Raw genomic sequence first — 16,828 nt, forward strand, 5'->3', positions numbered from 1 at the left:
TTAGAACTGACATACTGAAAATTGCCTTACCTCTGAATCACAATCCATGTCCTAACTAAATTGTTTTTCACATAAGCTATTTTGTTTTTAAAAATAAAAATGTTCAGTGGAAAAAAGACACTGATGTATATTTCTGCACTTATATAAGATGCCCTGTTTCTTGTTATATAATGCCTTTCCGTAACAGAAAATGAGGAATTCTAACTGTGAAAATACAGTCATATATTCTGAAAATATTTTTTTATATTCAGCCACATTTTTCTCTTTGAAATGTAGTATATTTTTGTTGTTGTTGTCGTCTTCCTTTTATTGTGCCTGTATAATTGTTACTGTCCGTTTTGCTGAATTTTAATAAAAGCAACCCATTAATGGAACAACACTTTTGTAAGAGAATATTATAATGTAGTTTGAAGAGATCTCTCTTACAGTAATATAAAAAGTCTGGAAAATACATGCCATTGCTAATGTTGCAAATTAGTTTTACTAGTAAATAGCACTGTTACATGTTCAATTTTAAAAAGAATGATGGCATTTTGTTTTGCATTTGAGAATAAATAGGGATTTTTAAAATAAGATGGTCTGTCATAACTGATAGTCTGTGTGTAATGAATATGCAGGACTGCATGTATTTTAAACTTCCTCAGCTGGTAATGCATCCCTAATAGCTGTCTGTTAGCAAATTAGTCCCCTCTCATATTATTTTGTAGAAACTGTTCAGATGCTCCTGGATGGTGGTTTGTTAGAGTGAATGGTACTTCAGATCTCGTTTTGCTAATCGCATCAAACACAAAAGTGTTTATTCACCACTAGGATTTCTAAAGGTGGTCTGTACTGTGATTCATGTTGGGACATTAACTGAACAGTGCTGAGCTGGACTGGATTTCTAATCTAATGGTCCTTTTTCTTCTTGTTGACTTCTAAGAATGAAGAAGTAAAACCAGTAAGAGGATGAATTAATAGCAATTTTTTTGCTTGTATTGTAGAAGTTGTTTTGACAGAAATGGAAGAGGAAATAGACTAAGTTGTCAAGAAAAAATAAATACTTCAAGTATTCTGTGTGTGCTACTGATATAATGATTGGCTTATGGTCTTTTTAAAATATTACTGCATATGAAATTTTGACATTGTAAACAAACTAGGCTTCTACGTGAGAAAGAGAGTGATTTCACTGGTGGTCCTGCAGTTCTGACTACTTGAACATTCAGGTTTAATTTGTAGAATTTTTCCCCTGTTATACTTAGCTTAAAATAGAAAGAAATTGCAAAAAAACCCAATTGCTTTCTCCTATTTATTCCTTTTGTAGTTAATCCCTGGTCCTTTCGTATTGACTGAGCCCACTCCAAACAGGTAGACATGCCTGTTTTAGCATAAGTACCTCTGCAGTTCTGACTACTTGAACATTCAGGTTTAATTTGTAGAATTTTTCCCCTGTTATACTTAGCTTAAAATAGAAAGAAATTGCAAAAAAACCCAATTGCTTTCTCCTATTTATTCCTTTTGTAGTTAATCCCTGGTCCTTTCGTATTGACTGAGCCCACTCCAAACAGGTAGACATGCCTGTTTTAGCATAAGTACCTCTTGTGCATCTTTGGACACAGAATCTGTTTTTGTTGAAATAAGGGATATATTTGTTGCTTGTTTAAAGTGTGAAATTTAGGCTCTGTTAAAAGCTCCGTTTAAGTTTTAGTAACCAGGCCCTAATGTTCTTAACACTAACAGAAAACCACTGCTGATAACCGAGAAACAGATCTTGCAGTTGATTGCAGTAATGCTCACAGGCTTTGTGGTTTCAGAACTTCAGTTTGATGACGGATTCAGATGAGAGAGGACTTGATGATTTGGAATGGTTTCCGGCATCGAATACTTCAAGTGTAATTTGAATTTGCAAAATGGTCTCCTTCACTATTGAATAAAAATGTTTTAAGAGTTCTGATGGACATAGAATTTTCATCATTGCACAGTGTTATTTGCCACACGTTTGTAAAGCACATCTGTTATCAAATGTAGTTTACATAATGCACACTGAATGCTTTACCCTGTGGACGAGATGTGAAAAAGTCAAATTCTCTTTCAACTGGTTGCATGATTTTTTTGTGAAAGGTAGGTTTTTTTCTTTTCTGTTTCTGATTGAGCAATCATTGTTTATGTTAACCTAAGACTTGTATTAAAGTATGTCTTAAAAAAAAAAAAAGCCTTCTTCAAGTCTAAAGTACGTCACTGTCAATGTACAGTAAGTCAGATTAGACTGAACCATACTGAGACTATGAATCCGCAGCTCATTCCTTTTGGCTCTGAAGCCTGTAGGACTCTGGCAGGCTCTACCCCTCTTTCTGGACAGGGAGGTATAAATTGCATTTTCAGATCAGAAAACTGGTTATTCTGAAAACAATATATGGAGTAAACCCCTCGTTTTGTTTTAGTTAGTAGGAAGGAAGGCAATAATTTGTTCACCTTCAGTTTTTTGAGGCAAGATTTAGTTAAGCACTGAATGGTACTGTTCTGCTAGCCTGTGTATCTGAAGATGGTTATAGTTTGGGTGAAGAATGGTTTCACCAAAGCAAGAGTTCGATGCTTGGCGTTATTCTTAAGGACAAGTAAAAGCTGATACCTGCCAGCTGATTTGCCATGTTGTGGAACCCATGTTTTCAACATGTGCACAATGTGTTGTGACAGCAAAACAGCATCTCATAATTTATTTATATACCTACACTGCACATAATTTGATCTAGAAGGCAAGCACCTCAGAGTTGTGCAAAGGTTAAGATTAGCACTGTTCTTGTAGTAGCAGAAGCCGTTTGCCTGTCTTTGAGAGGCTTCCAGTTCCAAAGCAAATGTGGTTATCTTTTCCAAATGGAAAATAGTAATTAAATTGTTCGACAGATCAATTTGTACTCGGATGATGCGATGTTATTAATCTTATTTGGAACAGTTTCATGGACTTTAGCAAACCTGAATAGAATACTGCAATGCCGTGGTTTCTATTTTAAGTACTTTGGTTTTAGATTTGCTATTGATTAGTTCTTCCATTTGAAAATGAGTATTTTTGAGGTAAGACAGAAAAAACCAGTAATTGGAGAGTGTATGCATTAAATACAACTTTTCATGACAGTAGACTAGTGCTGAGTCATTTGAACTGTTTGCAAATATAGTGTCTGTAATACTGGGATTTTTCTATAGTGTGTGGCTAGATTTTAAAGCCAGATTGTCTTCACAAATAAACCTATGTGTACTGAAGATACATGTGAGATTGTCAGGTTTATTTATAGTGAAAATAAATACTTTGCAGCTTACTAACAGAATTATTATTCTTACAGTACCATAAATGGTGGATTTATAGGGAGGCAGGAAACAAGCATGTGAGCTCAGATGCTTGCCAGGTCGTTTATTTTGCACTTACTTTCTATGCTAGGGAGGTGCAGCTTAATGTTATCCTTCCCTTGTCACCTTTTCTTCTCTTTCAGTTGGATAGAAATCCGACTAAAGGAGGAACAGAGGAGTTAGAAGACCCCCTTCCTAACAGAGCCTGTCCTGGTGCCAGTTGAGGAGGGTTTGTGTTACTCACATCCCACTGAAGTCAAGTTGCTAAATCCTGTCTTCTAGAAAGACAGATATTGTCACTTAGTGTTCTTGGGACCATAAATGAAATTGAACCAGGAAACTGGAAAATGGTGGATTGTAGATTTGTTAACCCAGAAGTAGTCAATTATGGGCCTGGAGGAGAGAATTGCCCCCCTAAAGCTTTTGCTGTCACATTACCATACTTTGCAAGACATGCATTTGCACATCTGAAGGTAGGAAAATACTGAAGCAAGTGTGGAAAAAAACCTAACAGCTATAGAACAGTGTATATATATATATATAAAATGACGATCTTGACTATAGTTTAAACCAATTAAACCAATTCTAAAATTGTTCGAGATTACCACATTTGCAGGCGTGAAAATTTGTCTGGTCTTAATTTAAAAAGCAAGAAGTAGGCAAATGCTCTCAGGTTTCAGGATGTTTTTTATGAGAAATAAAATGGCCAAAAGCATTCTTACTGTTTCTGAACCACAGCAGGTCTAGCTGTAAACCAGTAGACCTTTATGCTGCTGTGGATCACCTTGCAGAGGAGTCTTCAACCTGTTGTATTTTCAAGCTTGCAGAGAATAGAGAAAGGTGAAAGCAATCTAAAGAATATAATGTGCCATATGGCTGCTATGTAGGATGTTCTGTTTTACTGCAAAAAAGTACAGTTGGGCAAGGCAGGATTTAAGCTTTTATATATAGGAGGAAGACATCTTTAACTTTGGATGCTCTAGGCTTGTCTGAACCCCTAAATTAATTACAATGTGTGTCATATTAACTGTTTAAAAACCCAAACAAACCCAAACTGGGTGCAGTCTGTTCATAGCTCGGGTGTATTCTCATCTGCAGTAGCAAGCCACTGGTCTGCCTTAGAAAGGTCTTGTCATACTTTACAAGGCTTTAAAAAGTAGTAGAGAGCTGAGGAAAGCTGTGAAAGTAAAATAAATGTAAATGCAGTAACCTTTTGTTTAGCTGACCTAAAAGATCCTAATTCTGTCAAGCTCTAACATTCTTTTCACACACTGTGAGGCATATGCTTATTTGTGTGATTATTTTCTTTGAATCCTAGATGTATTTACATTTTTAGAACCCGATTCACGCATTTGCTGTTTGATGGAGCATATTTTTAGTATCTCTTAATTATGATGATTTCCTGGTAGCCAGATAAAGTTTGGAGTTACGTGGAAGCCTTTTCCCAAGCTGTGTTTCCTACCGCGTTGGTCGGAAGCTGCTTCTTCCTCCAGGTGCTGCTCTAATAACTGGCATACACAGGCGGTTATTTTCAGTTGTTTATTCTGGTACTTATTTAGGCTTATTCTGTATTTTTCAAGGATCTCAAGTAAGCGATTTGTTTGTTTAGGGGGAATTTCCAAGGTAAGCCAACTTGCTGAAACTGCTTATTGGGCAACTTACAAAATAGTTTCTCTGCACTTGTAAAACCTCTGCTTTTCCTCTTCACTAGATTATTTCTGGGCTAATTACAGTTTTCATATTCTGATGCAATCTATAAAAACACTAGTTAGAAATTATCAAGGAATACATACAGTCATTTTTACTGACGATTTTTTAAATGAAGAAATATTTTTATAATCTTAATTTTAGTAAATACCTCTTCAGGGAAATGCAGGCTTTAGAGAGTTGTCAAACAATAAATCTCATTTGGAACGATGTATATTTTTTCCAACAGAGGTGATCTTTCTGTCACCGAAGTCCAGTGAAATCCTGACTTCACATTCTGGTGAATCAGGACTTAATTTTTTTTTTGTTGTAATTATTTGAATATAGTTTTGGAAATTTTTTTTTTTTTTCTTTGTAAAGAGACCGTTCAATCAGAGTTTAAAAACAATTAAATCTTGTAGTTTTCACTTGTTTTCTTTTCACTCCTATTTGGAAAAAAGACTTTGTGTACCTAATTCACATATCTTACAATTTTTTTTCAAGTTTTCCCAACAGTCTCTCCCCACTTCTCAGCAAAATAATAGTGCAAGATTGCTCTGAACTGCCTCCCTCCTATTATCAAAGTGTATTCTAAATTCTGTCAAGAATAATTTAAACATTTTTGAGAAAAACTGCATTCTTTGAAGCACTCCCCGGCGTCTTGTCTTGCTTTGACATTTTTACTTAAAAGGGTATATAATGAGGCAGTTGCAGCTATAAGTTACTAAGTTATAATGCACTTGAAAAGTTACTTGGCTGGCTGGCTGTCTTCCATTGTCTGTTTTTATGTTTTTATCATTCTGATTTCTGAAGGCTTTCCATTGTTCAGTGAATAGCCAGCTTACTAATAGGTTTTGACGGTCTCACACAATATTCTTGTAGCCGAATTATGGTGTTACAGCCTGGATGGATGGGCAACAAGATGGATAAATAACTGGTTGGCTTAGAGGACAGCAGTTAATGGGTCGTACTCTACCTGGAGGCTGGTAACAAGCAGCAGACTGGTCTTTCCTGGAGGAGGTGATGGAGGGCACTCTCATCAAGTTTGCTGATGACACCAAACTGGGGGGATCAGTCGATACAGCAGGGCAGGGCTGCCCTCCAGAGGGACCTAGATAGACTGGGGGAGTGGGCTGATGGGAAAATTATGAAATTCGACAGGTACAAATGCAAAGCCCTGCACCCAGGCAGGAGGAGCCCCTGCAGCAAGACCAGCCGGGGACTGACCGGGGAGCAGCTCTGCAGAAAGGCCCTGGGGTTGTGGTGGGCAGCGAGCTGGGCAGGAGCCAGCAGCACGCCCGGCAGCAGGGGAGGCCACAGCGTCCTGGGCTGTATGAACAGGAATGCGGCCAGGAGATCAAGGGAAGGGATTATCCTCCCCTACTCAGCATGTCTACATGCTGTGTCCAGTTTTGTAGTCATTCTTCTAGTTTGTTTTATTTGTAGCCATACTTATTCGGGAAACCTGTTGTGCATAACTGGAAAATGTTTTAGATTAAAGTATAAAACGGTCACTTAGTTTGTTGGTCGGATCGAAACTTTAGATACTGCGGCAGAATTTTAATTTGTAGGAAGTGTCAGTCAGGCATATGAATGATTTCAGAAAATGGTGTCCTTTGTACTTGAGGTATATGGTTATAAGCTATCGTAATTTGTTCCTTTGGATTCTTCTAGCATCTAGTTCAACCACTTAAGATACGGGGTGGGGGGGAGGTTTTCCCAGAAATACAGTTCATTTGTAAATAAAAATGTTTTATAAAGTCATTAAGAAATAATCTATCCTGAGGTCCTGGCTTTAATAAATTAATCTTGTAATAGGAATACAGTGTCTGGTTAGCACAGGTTCTGGCTGCAGAAAGATATAAGAAATGTAAATCGAGATGTGAAAACATGGATGTTGTACCAAATAATAATATTGTACTCCTAGTCTCGTCTTGATTTCTAAGTCTTTGGCCTATTTGTACAGCTATATGGTGATTTTTTTTTTCCCCCAGAAAAAAGGCTGAGGCGGGAAACGCCTCTAGGGAAAATCAGTGCATTAAGGACTACACTCCGGGCACTGATTTTTTTTCTTACTGACCTTTAAGAGCACAGGGCAGTCCTTTTAATGACTGGAATTAGCTGGTACAGCTTTCCAGGTCCCATTAGCTGATATAGGCAGGATCCACAGGGGCAGAAGCAGATGATGACTGTAGCTTTTTCTCACGCTGAGGTGTTGGGAGAGGTGGAGTCATCCCCTGAAACTTCCAGGTAAATCCTCACCTGGCTAGAGGAGGCGAGGGCAGCGCAGCGTCTCAGTAGGGCTGCACGTACCCAGAGGCTGCTTCAGGCTGGGGTGACTGGTTCCAGGGTAGAACCGACTCCCATGCTTCAGCGCCTGCATGGTGAGTGCAAGGCTAGGGCGGGCGCGTTGTTCAGCGGTGTTGGAGAAGGTGAGGTTTTGTAGCAAGTGGAAGTTTTGTGGACGAGTGCTGCCTCTTTGCTTGGGCTTCGAAGGAGGTGGGCTGTAAGTTGTAGTGTGGCTGCGAGGGAGGTGAGCCGTGGGCTGGCCACGGGGCTGTTCCTGGGGATGGTACAGAAGGCTGTGTGTCAGCACTTGAGTTGCCAATTTTTAAGAAATATTTTGCCTCCTTTTAGTTCTGTTCTCTTGAAAGTCATAGCTGGTGTAGAATTGAAGTCGCCTTGTGTTTGGGTTATTATGGCAAGTCCTGTAAGTCTGCATCTAATTGTGAATTAGCATTTTCTCTGTAGTCTGGGTTTTTTTTTCTGTGCACAGCAGTGCGATTAAGAAATAGGTGCAGTTACTAATTCAAAGGTACAATTTTATGGTGAAAGGAAAAATGCGATAATACGTTAAGCGTGTCAGGTCTCAGTGGTGTCTGTAAGAATTTGTATGTGGACGTGAACAGCATATGAGGGTGTATGGATGATACTTTTGTCTTTCTTAGAACTCCTTTGGTGCTGGCTCTATTCAGTGTTTTATAAACATGTAAAACTACACTTGGATTATGGAAAACATAATTCTGAATAGCTTTGTAAAAGGAACAATAGACCCATTTTTCTGTTGTTTCAGGTTTGACCGTTAGCTTCATCTAGCCATCCTTAGCATTTCTGACAACAAACAGAAACCCCACATGGAGCAGTTTGGTTTTGCTTAGCCAAGCAACTTTTACTATACCTGGCAGAGCGTGAAATCATGCAGCAAGGTTCTTGATGTTAACGCTCTGTAACTGACTTTGGAGAACAAGCCTATGACAACTCTTCAGCCAGAGTATTTTGAGTTTCTCTAGAGTATGTCAGCACAGCGGGCAGCTGTTACCGTTTAGCTTTGGCCAGTGACAATGCCAATAGTTAACAGGACATTTTAGGCAAAATGAAAAAAACAGAGGGTGCAGTGCTAAGAAAAAAGTTGTATCAGTCTCATACGTTGTTTGGATACTGTCTCTGTTCTGGAGTTAAAAATATCCTGAAGTATCAATATAGAGCGCAAAACTGTCAGAATATATTATGAGAAAGACAGGATATTTCTGTTGTCAGTGAGAGCCGCTGGCTTTTGTTATTACAATTGAATAGCATTTCTGCATCATACACAATGTTACTAATAATTGCTCATCATTCAGGACTGTAGTAAAGGAGTTGCTCCAAGGAACACAGAGTCATCGTACATCACAGTGTACTTGATAATAAAGACGTGTTGACTTAAAGGAAAACGCTTTCCTTATTATATGCTGATGTTTTACTTCTGAAAAATGCTTTTAGAAAAAGATGTCAGCTTATTTACTGATGTTTTAATGGATATTTGGTGTGTCAGTCCAGTTTTATGGCTCCTTTTGGCAACTAGCACAGCTCAGTTGCTTCTGTATATGATCTGTGACGATGCAGGCAACAGAGTGAATTACTGCTCTCTGATATTTTTGCCTGGTTTAATACAACATATTCTGCATTTGGATAATAATCTCCGTAATGGTAAATGCTTTTAATTAATTTCCTTATTTTAAAATATCATTAACGTGACATTTTCCCTGAAAGACTAACATGATGCTTGTCCTAGAAAACCTTATGCTCTTTCAGCATTTATCCGTATGGATGCCGTATTCTAGCTGTGTCTGTCTGGTGTGTGGAAGCTTGGACATTTTTTACCCAGCAGTATTTGCTGGGAGCTTCCCTTAATGAGTAGAACAGCCCAGACCAGCAGCTCTTCTCGCCACCCCCATCCTTTCCATCAGCAGCTCAGCTAGCAAATTCTTTTTTTTTATTGTAAGCAGAGAGCTCGTGAGACTGCTTTAGAAAAACGGACAGAGAATTCCGGGAGGAAGGTTTCGAATTTATATGTTCTTCCTAAAAAGCATTTTTTTCTAGAGCATGTTCTAATAGTGGTCTGGCCAGAGTTAGCACTTCAATAGCTACCACATCTTTTTATTCTAGAAGATGTTATTCTTCATTAGACGGCACGATTCTTTTCTTTGTACATCCTCCGGCCAGTCAGCGACTCCTGTAGAGCAGAACAGGAGGGAAGGCGTTCTTCTAATCGTATTCAGTCTAATACTTCTTTCACTGTAGGAGGAAAGAGGAACTGCTAGAGACCCAGCATAGATACGTATAAGCAAATTCGGTTGTCACTGTACATCTGTAGAAGCCATACAGGCTGGCCCTTTCTGCTTGGTCTCACATTAGTAATTCATGGCAGTTGGCTCTGCTTTTTTGATGTCGGTATCATCATCGTCTTCTGGCACATTCTTTGCTGCTGTATACAGAGAAGACCCTGTATATTGACCTTAATGACTGTGTGGTGGTGTCGTCGAAAAAGGTACTGCTTAGCTACCCTCTGTCGACTCAGGCTGCCTTCACAGCTTCTGTGGATACGTACCTGCGCTACATGTGGGATATTCTTCAAAGGATTTTTCCAGTCTATCTGGAGGCTGACAAAAGCAGAATCTCACACGCATGTGCATGCACAGACATATGTATGTATGTGTATTTATATGTATGTACTTATAAGCATACGTACATATATATCTCTCCACCTGTATTGTGGTGGAAATGTGCTGCAACATTCAAATTAAAAGCATTACTTTTATGTGTATTAGGTACATACGATAGCAGAAGCATCACTGTCTGATAGCTTTTTTTGGCAGAATTCTGAAATCCCAGTTATTGACGGACTGCTTTCAGGTGTTGCCGTTTATATAGTTCAAGAAATCTGCATCTTGCCTCAAGATAAATAGTTATGACATCACTTTAATGTGAAGGTTATGCTGCCTAACACGGTATTCTTACCCTCTCAGTTTTACAATATAGTTGCAAAGCACAGAAGCCTTCTTTTATAACAGCCTGTGTTAACAGCCTGTGTTAACAGTCCGTCAGTATTGAACTGGTCCAGTAGCTTTTAAATTCTGAGAGTCGGGGATATGCATGCAATATTTTATTTGTTTGTTTGTTTTATGCTCAGCTGAGCTAGATGCTGAACATGCACAGAAGGTTTTGGATATGGAGCACACCCAGCAGATGAAGCTAAAGGAACGTCAGAAGTTCTTTGAAGAAGCCTTCCAGCAGGACATGGAGCAATACCTTTCTACAGGATACTTGCAGATAGCAGAGAGGCGAGGCAAGTTTTAAAATACCTTCTTGTAATCCACAAACTCACAACTTGGGGAACATTGTTGAGGGGTCAGAGTCAGCAACGGTTTTAATGCTTACAGCTGACGCATTGCAGCGTCTAAATTCTTCCTTGGTGGAACTGAAACTTCAGATAAGCTCTTTAAACAAACTTAGGGTTCCAGGGAAACTCGACAACTTAGAAAATCAATCAGTCAGACTCTCTGCTTGTTGTCTGAGGAAATGCAAAGCACTGAAGTATGTCTGGAACAGCACTTTTCTCTGCAGCTGAAGAGTGCATCCATATCTATAAAGATATGGATGGAGGTGGCCGCTTCTGTACGCTGAAGTTGCAAAGCCTGGGATTGTCACCTGCCAGAAGGTGCCTCAGAAAAATTTTAAAAGCGCAGACGAAAGCTCAGTGTTGTATTTCAAAACAGTTCCCAGGTGGTAGCTATTTCCATTGTCTATGTAACATGCAGAGTGTGATTAGGACATGGGAGATCAGATTAAGCTCTCTCCTTATGATGAGATGACTCAAGTCTGGCATCTCCCGACTAGTTAAAGCACAAGAATGCCATAGGCTACAGACGCTTCTGTGTGGGAGGTATCCATCTGTTGGGCCAAAACTTCGAGATTGTAGGACCAGAAAGCAAGCAAGCAGGAGATTACGTCACTCATGTGGCAGGAAAAAATGTAGAGATTCTGTCCCTGCTCCGAGGCCAGTTCTGCTGTCATTTGTAATGTCGGAGCAGGGAATACAATCCAAGATTTCCATTTCTCTGCATGAGTGCTATAAACACTCATCTGCAAGATACTCTAGATTGGTTGCTCAGACAGCCTTCTGAGAAGTGGGGTATGTAAGTTTTAAATTCCTTTGGTCTAGGAAGGAATTGAGTTTGGGTCTCCTGCTTTTTATATATATATATACACACACACACCACTTAGGCTAAAAGTGGACATTGTCACTGGCTAGTTAGTGCTGGATACTTGGCTCTCAGAAATTCAGAACGCCAAACTTTCTGAACTTCAGCTTTGCAGTATAATGCAGAACCCACATATATCAAAGAAACTGTTTTTATGAAAGATTTGATCCTGCAGCTATAGTATATTTGGGAAAAAAACCAGCAAACAAATGATAGGATTTTGTCTCGGTTCACATATGAAGGCGTTTAATAGTGTAACTATTGAATTTAGATAAACCATTAAACTGTTCATTATAATGTTTGATGTTATACCTGCAGCAACTGGACTTAAATCTGACTACCCCTGGACTTACTTGTTCTGTTTGTATGCTTTATTGTTCAAGGAAGAAGATGCTCATCCAAGTACTAAATTCCTGTGTGAATTGTCGGTATAATATTGATGATAATAAGTAGTTTGCTTGAGTAATTAATAATGTGAAATCCCCATGCTGGGAGAAGATACTGGGTATCAGCCTAGGTTTTACACACTACTGTCATTTATTAGACTGATTGATTGAATGAGGAAGAAGAATGGCTGCTCTCTGTTAACATTAATCCTTACCTCTGAATTTTCACGTCCCTTTGTGTACTGACATTTAGTGATCGTGTGTTTAAATGTGTGTGTTTTTCTCTAAAAAGACTTCCAGTCGAGAGAATTGGAAAGGAGTGTTACAAAATGGAAAGTTTCGATCTTCGCCCCTGAGCCCCATCCTAGCATATTTCTGACAATGCTCTTGCTGTAAATGTTGTTGCTAAAAATGTTTTGTTTTACAAAAAGAGTAATGGACGTTAGTTTCACAACGAAGATTGCACGGAGTACTCTTGGATTTGCCTGAGATTGCTGCTGAGCAGCTCCTGGGGGTGTGCTCCTTCCATATCTAGTTTAATTATTACTAATGCGTACAATTATAGCAGCTCTTGAAGCCTTTATAGGCAATAACATCATGTGGCTGACTGTCAGTTTGCTCATTGCACTATTTTTACTGCAGAACCGATTGGAAGTATGTCTTCCATGGAGGTGAATGTGGACATGCTGGAACAGATGGACCTAATGGACATGTCTGACCAAGAAGCGCTTGATGTCTTTTTAAACTCAGGAGGCGAAGACAATAATATGCTTTCTCCCATGCTGGGTATGATACTAGTAATGACAGCGTGCTTAGAGACAAAGTGATAAATCACCGGCATTGCTCTAATTTGTAATGGATTATGTTATCTCGTAAGACATTACACTGTACGTAGATTGAGTTTTTTTCATTAGTGGTTTTCAAAACATTAACATTTAGTTGCAGTACAAGAGAGCTTGCTGCAAAATGACTCGATACTTCTGGACTGTCTCTTTTTTTTTTATCCAGTTACTACAGCTTCATGTTGTACTTGTCACGGTGTGGATAGGTGATGTGTGACATACTGCTTTCAAGGTGCATTTTTCTCTATATAATCGAGGACAGTTTAACGAACATCAACAGAAAGTTTGCGGTAGTTAGGTTTTTTTACCACTGCTTTCTTAGAATTTGTCCAGAATTTTGGCATTTTTGAAGTAAATTCGGACCAGTTGTATAGTGCAAGATCTTCAGTGAGAGATATTCAGAGACATGGTTCAACATAGCAGTTCATACGCATAAAACACGACAGTGTTCTGGAGGCTTCTAAATAGTGATTCTGCTACTGCAGCTCTTTCACGTAGCCTTCTTACTGCTAGTAATGTTAGCTAAATTGGATTAATCTTAATCCAAAATTTTGTTTATGTGTTCTGATGAACAAAACCAGACTTACGTTTTGGCAAGTTGCAGCATGATGAGGGACCTGCTTAAAGCAGGCAATTAGTAATACTGGATACTTTATCCACGAGGGAAGTGTGCTTTCTTAATTAAAAACTTACTTTAGTACTAAAATGCCTTTTCCCAAAAGAGCCAAAATAAGTTTTCTTGGGGGAGATGATGAAGCTCCTTCAAATGTACTTAGATTTCTTTTGAAAATAGGGGTTGAAATATTTTTATAAAACTACTTACAGTGAAGAAACAATATGTACTTCAAATTCTATCCTGCATTTTGGGATATGTAAAGAAGAATGTTAATAATATCCTGGGGTAATTTTCTTCCTCCCTATGTAAAGGTGATTATTACCTGCTGTGAACATGAAAAGCTCACAGTAAGTAGTCAAGGCACACTTGACTACTAAAGGTTTTCGTGTTTTATTGCAAAAACTAAATTCAGATGGCTGGTTTTGGATAGGCATCCAATTCATGCATTATTAAAGTTGATCAGCATTTGAGAATGCGAGCCGTTACAGAATCTAGGACTGTTTTCCCCTTGCTGGGTCTTTGGCAGACACTGGGCCAAGAAGCTTCATGTCTTAACAGCAAACGGTATAACTGGATTATCTAGGGAAGTGTAGAAACTACTAGGTGTGGTTGGTTTTTCCTAAATAGATGTAAAACTTACTAGCCTTTGGAAAAAAAAAAACTATATATTTTGTGCTGTAATGTTTTGAAAAAAAAAACTATATATTTTGTGCTGTAATGTAAGTATTACAGTGTGTATGTATGGATAGAGTATATACATATATATATTTATTATATATATGCGCATTGCAGCACTGGTACATTATATTACAGTGTATGTTCTAGCACTGTAATGTTAATGCAGAGGTTGGATAGGCTTGCAACAAGACTTACTCCTCTACAGTTACTACTACAGTGTAACAGTCTTGCGAATCTTACTGTTGTGGTTCCAGAGGATTCATTTCCCTCTGAATTAGAAGGGATTTTTGTGCTTGCTTTAAGGACCTTGCACCCTAGTATCAAGCCAAATATACGATAGTCTTCATTCTCAGAAAAATGAGATGGTTTAAAGGTAACTCTTCATTTTGCTGTCAGTGGAGAACTGGGTTGGTCAGGGCAAGATTTGTTTCACAATTTTCCTGAACACCACAGAATACAGGTAAGTTATTTTAGTAACTGCTAAAAATTAAAATCAGCTCAAGACATTAAAATGTTTTCAAATTTGCCTTGCTATAAACATTGCCAGCTTATGAGCATTGGTTTTGCAACTTTTCATGACAGTAAGTTGAACTGAAAAATGTACTCACCTCTGCCACTCCAGAAAACTCCTCCTCTGTGTGTCTGTTGTGTAAATTAATCTAATGCATGCTGGTGCGCACAACATAAAGACAGGTGTCTTTTTATCAAAAACGTCTTCCTAGTACCACTTGTCTTCAGTATAAATTCATGTACTACCCGCGGAAGCAACTCAGTAGACCTGCTAGACGTCCTGGACTGACACAGTCGGTTGGACTGTGCTTTCGGTCCAGGCGGGTTGGTTGGCTGTCAGAGTTGCGAATGTTGTACCAGATGTTTATCAACTTGTGCTTAAACTGGAGACCTGCTGAGGGCACATTTCCCCCTGGAGTTCCTGGGTCCCAGAGAAGCGAAGACAATGTCACATACAGGGCTGCTGGCTGTCCACGTTTAGGTCCAGAATTTAAGATTGCAGCTAGTTAGGGCAAGAAATGTGCCTGAGCTAGTGTGTCGAGTACAAGCAGCTTCTGCTGCCTCCAGATGCTGTTACGACTGTTTTCTTGATAAATTTTACTCAGATACTTGGTAAGACGATGGGGACCAGTCATAGGGCAGTGTAGTGTGAACTACTCTGCAAACAGCCTCAGCAGAGGTAAGGCGTAGTGATCAGCTCATTTCCGTCCGACCCTCTTGAAACCTTTTTATATAAAATCCCACAGGATTTTTAAGAGTATTTTCTCACTAAGGTTACGCAGTGCTGAAGCTGGGTGCCCTGACTATGGAGAAACCCTTGTTAGGTATAGTAGGGAAGGAAAAAAGGGCTTTATTTGGCAGATGCCATAGAAAGAGTGCTTAGATGTCTCCCTGTTTTTCCTTCTTACTTACTGCCAGGAAGTGTCCAGAGGAGAGGATCTAAGAACTCCCAAACTGCAAGCAAACACCATTACACTGAACTTGCTTAGAAGAAGTCTTTTTGCATAGGATATGGAGGAAGCATAGTCTTAAAATCCCATTCCTGTGCACTTGAGCTATGGCAGAGCTTTACCAGAGGAATGCTTTCACGCTGTGGGCAAGAATCTGTTTTGCTTCTGCATCATCTTTTTTAGCCAAAACTGGAGGTTCCTATTAATGCCCGTCTCCCAGATATTATTATTTTTTTTAATTTCACCCAGTTTATTTGTGTCGTTCTGTTGGACAGGGTTTGTCTGGAGGATTTTCCTGTGGTTGATGATTCTCAGCACATGCTGATGTCTGAATGGACTTTATCATCAGAGTCAGTTAGGAGGACTGAGTGGTCTTAGCTAGCAGGCAAACTGGACATCAGCTATGTCTCTTAACAGAGTCAGGACTTGCTTAATACTCCTGCAATCTTACCGGATTTGATCTCAAGCATTAGCAATACTAGAACGACCGAGAGACATAACGCACCATCAGAAAGAGATTAAAGCCAGCCTGGGGCTTGTATTTGAGATCAACTTCAGAAAAGCCAAAAGGCAGCTTTGTGTTTTGGGAGGGGTTTTTAATGGTGTTTCGCAAAAGCAGCAAAACAGCCTGAATGCAACTCATTAACCAACGCTGAGCTCAGTTAATATACTGACTTCTCAGTTCGCCTGCTGAGCCACAGCTTGATTTTTGTTGTTCTTTTTCCAACTGTAAGGGCCCGACTCCAACACCTACGTGAATGAGATAAGTCTTCAGGTTCCGAGCCAGTCTGAATTACGACAGAAACTGTCTTCACTGTCATCAACCTGTACCGATTCTGCCAGCCAAGATGCAAGTGAAGGAGAGTCTCCAGTTATTCAGTCTGACGAAGAGGAAGTTCAAGTGGACACTGCTCTTGCTGCCGTAACTGAAAGAAAGGGTGCTTCAGATGTTAGTGATGAAAGTGACTCTCAAACTATTTGAATCTTAAAACCATATCCTTTAAGAATGACTTCTGAATGAATGAACACGTGAATGAAGAGCTTGCCTGTGTAACAATTTGCTAACCCAGCGTAACAGCCAGACGTTTTTACTTAGTAATACCGCCTTTTTACAAAATTGCCAGTCATGTGGAGGTTGGTTTTTAAAAAAAAAAAAAAAAAAAAAAAAAAAAAAAAAAAAAAAAAAAAAAAAAAAAAAAAAAAAAAAAAAAAAAAAAAAAAAAAAAAAAAAAAAAAAAAAAAAAAAAAAAAAAAAAAAAAAAAAAAAATGCCTAAAGCACACACACTTTAACAGCAGACTCGGGGCCCAGGGGAGCAGTAA

At 39.0% G+C, this 16,828-nt stretch overlaps 1 protein-coding gene across 2 annotated transcripts in view; it reads left to right on the forward strand.

The window, feature by feature from the left end:
* The window catches only part of DTNBP1 (dystrobrevin binding protein 1), a 68,569-nt gene that overhangs the window by 51,322 nt on the left and 419 nt on the right, over positions 1-16,828 (forward strand). The window contains exons 7-9 of one of the 2 annotated variants that reach the window (XM_009273716.2): positions 10,454-10,609; positions 12,554-12,697; positions 16,242-16,665. In XM_009273716.2, the coding sequence (XP_009271991.1) occupies positions 10,454-10,609; positions 12,554-12,697; positions 16,242-16,489 (548 nt within the window). In that variant the 3' untranslated portion in view covers positions 16,490-16,665. Of the gene's footprint in view, positions 1-10,453; positions 10,610-12,553; positions 12,698-16,241; positions 16,666-16,828 lie in introns of those variants that run through there. The other variant, XM_009273715.1, reaches the window with a different exon arrangement.

The sequence above is a fragment of the Aptenodytes forsteri genome, unplaced genomic scaffold, assembly GCF_000699145.1.
Source record: "Aptenodytes forsteri isolate BGI_AS27 unplaced genomic scaffold, ASM69914v1 Scaffold63, whole genome shotgun sequence".
NCBI classification, from domain to species: Eukaryota; Metazoa; Chordata; class Aves; order Sphenisciformes; family Spheniscidae; genus Aptenodytes; species Aptenodytes forsteri.